This window comes from Chinchilla lanigera, unplaced genomic scaffold (assembly GCF_000276665.1).
Source record: "Chinchilla lanigera isolate Chin_1 unplaced genomic scaffold, ChiLan1.0 scaffold00012, whole genome shotgun sequence".
Taxonomy (NCBI): Eukaryota; Metazoa; Chordata; class Mammalia; order Rodentia; family Chinchillidae; genus Chinchilla; species Chinchilla lanigera.
In genome coordinates this window covers 33608580-33612319 of record NW_004955413.1, presented here as the reverse complement: position 1 = coordinate 33612319, position 3740 = coordinate 33608580, and the positions used below count along the sequence as shown (strand labels likewise).

The 3740-nt window shown below is 62.2% G+C and overlaps 1 protein-coding gene across 1 annotated transcript in view; it reads right to left on the bottom strand.

Annotated features, from left to right (window-relative positions):
- The window catches only part of Mapk8ip2 (mitogen-activated protein kinase 8 interacting protein 2), a gene marked incomplete in the record, with an annotated part of 9893 nt that overhangs the window by 5665 nt on the left and 488 nt on the right, over positions 1-3740 (bottom strand). The window contains 5 exon segments of the mRNA XM_013511276.1: positions 1-625; positions 707-800; positions 920-1201; positions 2693-2798; positions 3601-3686. Of these exon segments, the coding sequence (XP_013366730.1) occupies positions 1-625; positions 707-800; positions 920-1201; positions 2693-2798; positions 3601-3665 (1172 nt within the window).

The window sequence follows — 3740 nt, the reverse complement described above, 5'->3', positions numbered from 1 at the left end:
GAGCGCGCGGCTGGCGGTGACTCGGGGCCGGAGGGCAGGCGCGGCGCGGGGGACAGGCACTGGCCGGGGCAGCGAATGGGCGAGGAGCCCTCGGAGATCATGCGGCTCACCAGGTTGCTGAGCAGCCAGGGCGAGTCGGCGTCCTCGCTGAGGTCGGGCTCGGACTCGGACCCGGACTCGTACTCGCTGTTGGTGTCGTCGGGGCCCACGGGCAGGAAGGCCGGGCGGCGCGGGGGCTCGGGCTCGGGCTCGGGCTCGGACGCGGGCGAGGACGCCTCCTCGATGGAGTTGGTGAGGTGCGAGGAGCGGCCGCTGCTGGTGCTGCCGCCGTCGCTGCTCAGCTCCAGCTCGGTCTCCGAGATGGACGAGATCATGCGGCCCAGGCGCGCGCCCGCGTCCTCCGAGTCCGAGCCCGGCGACGACAGCTCCTGGCTGCTGCGCCGGCCCCCGGGCCCCCCACTGGAGCGGCTCCTCAGGTCGGCCTCGATCCCGGGGTCTGAGGAGGGCGAGGCCCCGCCGGGCGCGGGCGGCAAGGGCGCAGGGTTGCCCTCGCAGTCGCAACCCGGGGACAGCGCCTGCGCCTGTCGGGAGGCGTCTTCCGCGGGAGGGAGGGGCCCGGGGTGCTCTGCGGGAGGGCAGGGGGGCGGTCAGCTCCAGGGCTCCTCCGCCTTCCAGCTGCCCTGCCGGTTCCGCCGGTGCCCCTTACCTCTGCGGGGCTCCAAGGCTGGCGAGCGGAGCACAGTCTGGGGCCAGGAGGCTCCGGGCGCAGGGACGAAGCCTCCATTGTTGTTCAGGGAATCCTGCGGTGGGAAAGGAAATAGCAGCACTGAGGGCTCCAGCGCCACCTGCTTCCAAGGGATGCCAGGCCCCCGGTGCTGGACCCAGGCTCAGCTCTCGCATGCTGCCAGTCAGGACCCACCTGGGCGCCCAGCGTGGTCAGGTGGAGTGTGGTGGGTCGGTGCTTGTGGGGCTCCTCCAGGGAAGGCGAGGGGATAAGGGGCTCCCCTGAAGGTACCTCTGAGCCAGGGCCTCCTCCCTCCTTATCTCCCTCCTCCTCCTCCTCTTCCTCTTCCTCTTCCTCCTCTTCTTCTTCGTCTTCTTCCTCCTCTTCATTGTCATCAATCATCTCAAACTCCTGGAAGTCGTCTTGAAAGGAGCAGATGGGGTGCGGCTGCTCTGAGCGTCCCAAGGAAAGGCTGTCCTGCAAGAAGGAAGGAAATGGCAGGGATGTCCCAGACTGCAACAGCAACCCAGGGTATAAGGAGAGGGGAGCGCAGGGAGCTGAAGTCCGTCCCATCCACTCTGCCCTCCACCAACACCGTGATGTTTTTAAAAATCTGCTGAAGGGGGCAGGCATATAGCTCAGCAGCACAAGTGCCAGCCTGGCAAGCACAAGCTCCTAAGTTTGATTTCTGGTAAAAAAAAAAAAAAAAAAAAAAAAAAAAAAAATCTGCCAAAGATACATAGATGTCACTCTATTTCTTAGGAAGGACCCAAACTCCTGGACCAGATGATATTCATTTTCAGAATGGCCCCAAACCACCTTGTAGCCTCATCTCACCTCAAAACCCTGTCACATTTGATACTGGTACTGCTTCTCTCAGAGTTCCCCACAGCCCAGTACAAGGTCTGAGCCCAGGGAGCACTGAGCTATATCATCAACTGCACCCCCCCTTTTTAAAATTTGAGACAGGCTTTTGCTACTGGACTCAAACTTAGGATCCTCCTGCCTCAGCCTCCTGAACAATTGGGATTACAAGTGTGTGCTACCAGGATTTTCATACAGAATTCACCATTGAGGTACATGGTTTTTGGTTGTCTCCTCTACCAGACCTCACACTCCACCAGGACAGAGCCACGTCCATGCTGTGCATTGATGCACCACCCCTGGGAACAGCACTTGGGGCTCAGCAGATGCTCAGTAAGGAGTGGATAAATGCACATAGGCAGAGATAGACTGACTCACTAACCTTGCACCAACTCCAGGGCCTTGGGCACAGTCAGTCCATCTGCCAGCAGTTCCATGCTCCCAACTCCATCTGCCTGGCTCAGATAACCTCAGGGCATGGCTGACATTTCCTCTGGAAAGACTCCCTGATTCCACCAATCTGGGTTCCCTTTGCCCTTGTCATACCTTGTGCACCTCATCCGTGACATCTGGGCAGTCATTTCTCTCTTACATACCCCCCTCCCTCCAGGCTGCAAGCTCCCAGGGACAGCTGTTGTGTTCCACTCCTAGCATCTGAAGGCCCTCAGCACTTGTCCAGGGAAGTTGTTCAGAATGAATGAAAGTAAACATGGAAAGACAGGAAGAGAAGAACCAAAGACAAGGGAGGAAAAAGTTCAGGGGTGGAGATTTGAGACAGACAGGTGGAAACTGCAGATGTGGGGACAGGCCTGGAAGGGTTGAGGCTGAGAAGGCAGCTAGAGGGAATAGATCTCTGTAAGAAGTGGTCCAAGGAAGATAGCACCAAAGCAAAGGCAGCCCTCCCCCCACAGAGTAGTGCAGGGGCTACCGTGTGTGTTAGGAGGAGGGTGGAGGCCAAGGAGGCCCCGGTGCCAAGAGGCTGATGGGCAATCCGAAGATTTCCAGTGCCTCTTAATGAGTTCACACTCACCCCCAAACCCTAGGCAGAGCCTACTGCCAACCCCTCCTCCGCACAAAGTTCTGTGTACCCAGCCTTTTCCCCACCTTCTCGCAGTGGTCCGAGTCATAGCTGAGGCCCAGGCCGCAGTCATCAGTGATCTCAGACAAGTCTTCATCATCAAATTCTTCCAGGCTTATGTCCTGGGGAGGCCTGGAGAGGAGACCAGGCTCAGAGAGCCAGCAACCCTGTACTCCCAGCCTAGAAGCTGGTCCTGGAGACTGCCTGGAGACTTGCAGCTCCTAGGCCCCGCCTCCCCTACACCCCGCCATCGTCTTGACCCCAGGCTCTGCTTTCCAGTGGAGTCCCTTCCCATCCCCCATCGAGCCAGCCTGGAGGAGCCACCCCTCCCCCCTTCGGCTCCAGGCCCCTGTGGGTCCCAGTCTCAGCCTCAGGGGAGTCAGGTGGAGCCAGCAGCCGGCAGCCGGAGGGGGAGCTGAAGCTGCAGCAGTTGGGGGGGGAGGGCTGCTCTTGCATGTGAACGCAGTTCTGCCCCACATGGGGAGGTCCAACTCCCTCCCGCCCCACTCCCCGTCTCTGCGGGGTCTTTCAACTCCCCCCTCGCCGGGGCCTGATGGGCCGGGGCTGGCCTTTCCCAGGGAGAGAAGGCCCAGCAAGGCCAAAAGGACATTCGGAGGCACAGCCAGCCGGACGCCCCTTCAGAGGGTCAGTGCAGGGACCCACCCAGGACAGGCCGGCTGCCCGCGCTGGGTGCTGCTCCATTCCAGCGGGAAGTGGGGAGGGGGTGTCTCTCGATCTGGACAGGGGCAAAACGAGGGGGAAGCTAGGGGGGCTGGGCGGCAGCGCTCCGCGGCCTGTGGACTGAGCAGGGCCTGGGTCCGGGCCTGCAAAGGCGGCGGGCCGAGGTGGCCGGGCCGGCCGGAGGACCCCGCGCCTGGGTCCACGGGGGGCTGCAGAGGGCGAGGGGCCGCGCGGCCCGGGCGCGAGCGCCTACCTGCAGCCGGGCGGCGACAGCGAGTGGAAGGTGGAGAGGGAGAACATCTCCGCGCGATCCGCCATCTTCCCGGGAAAGGCTGGCGGCTGCGGGGGGAGGGGTGAGCGCCGCGGCCCGGCTCGGCGCGGCCGGCCCGCCCT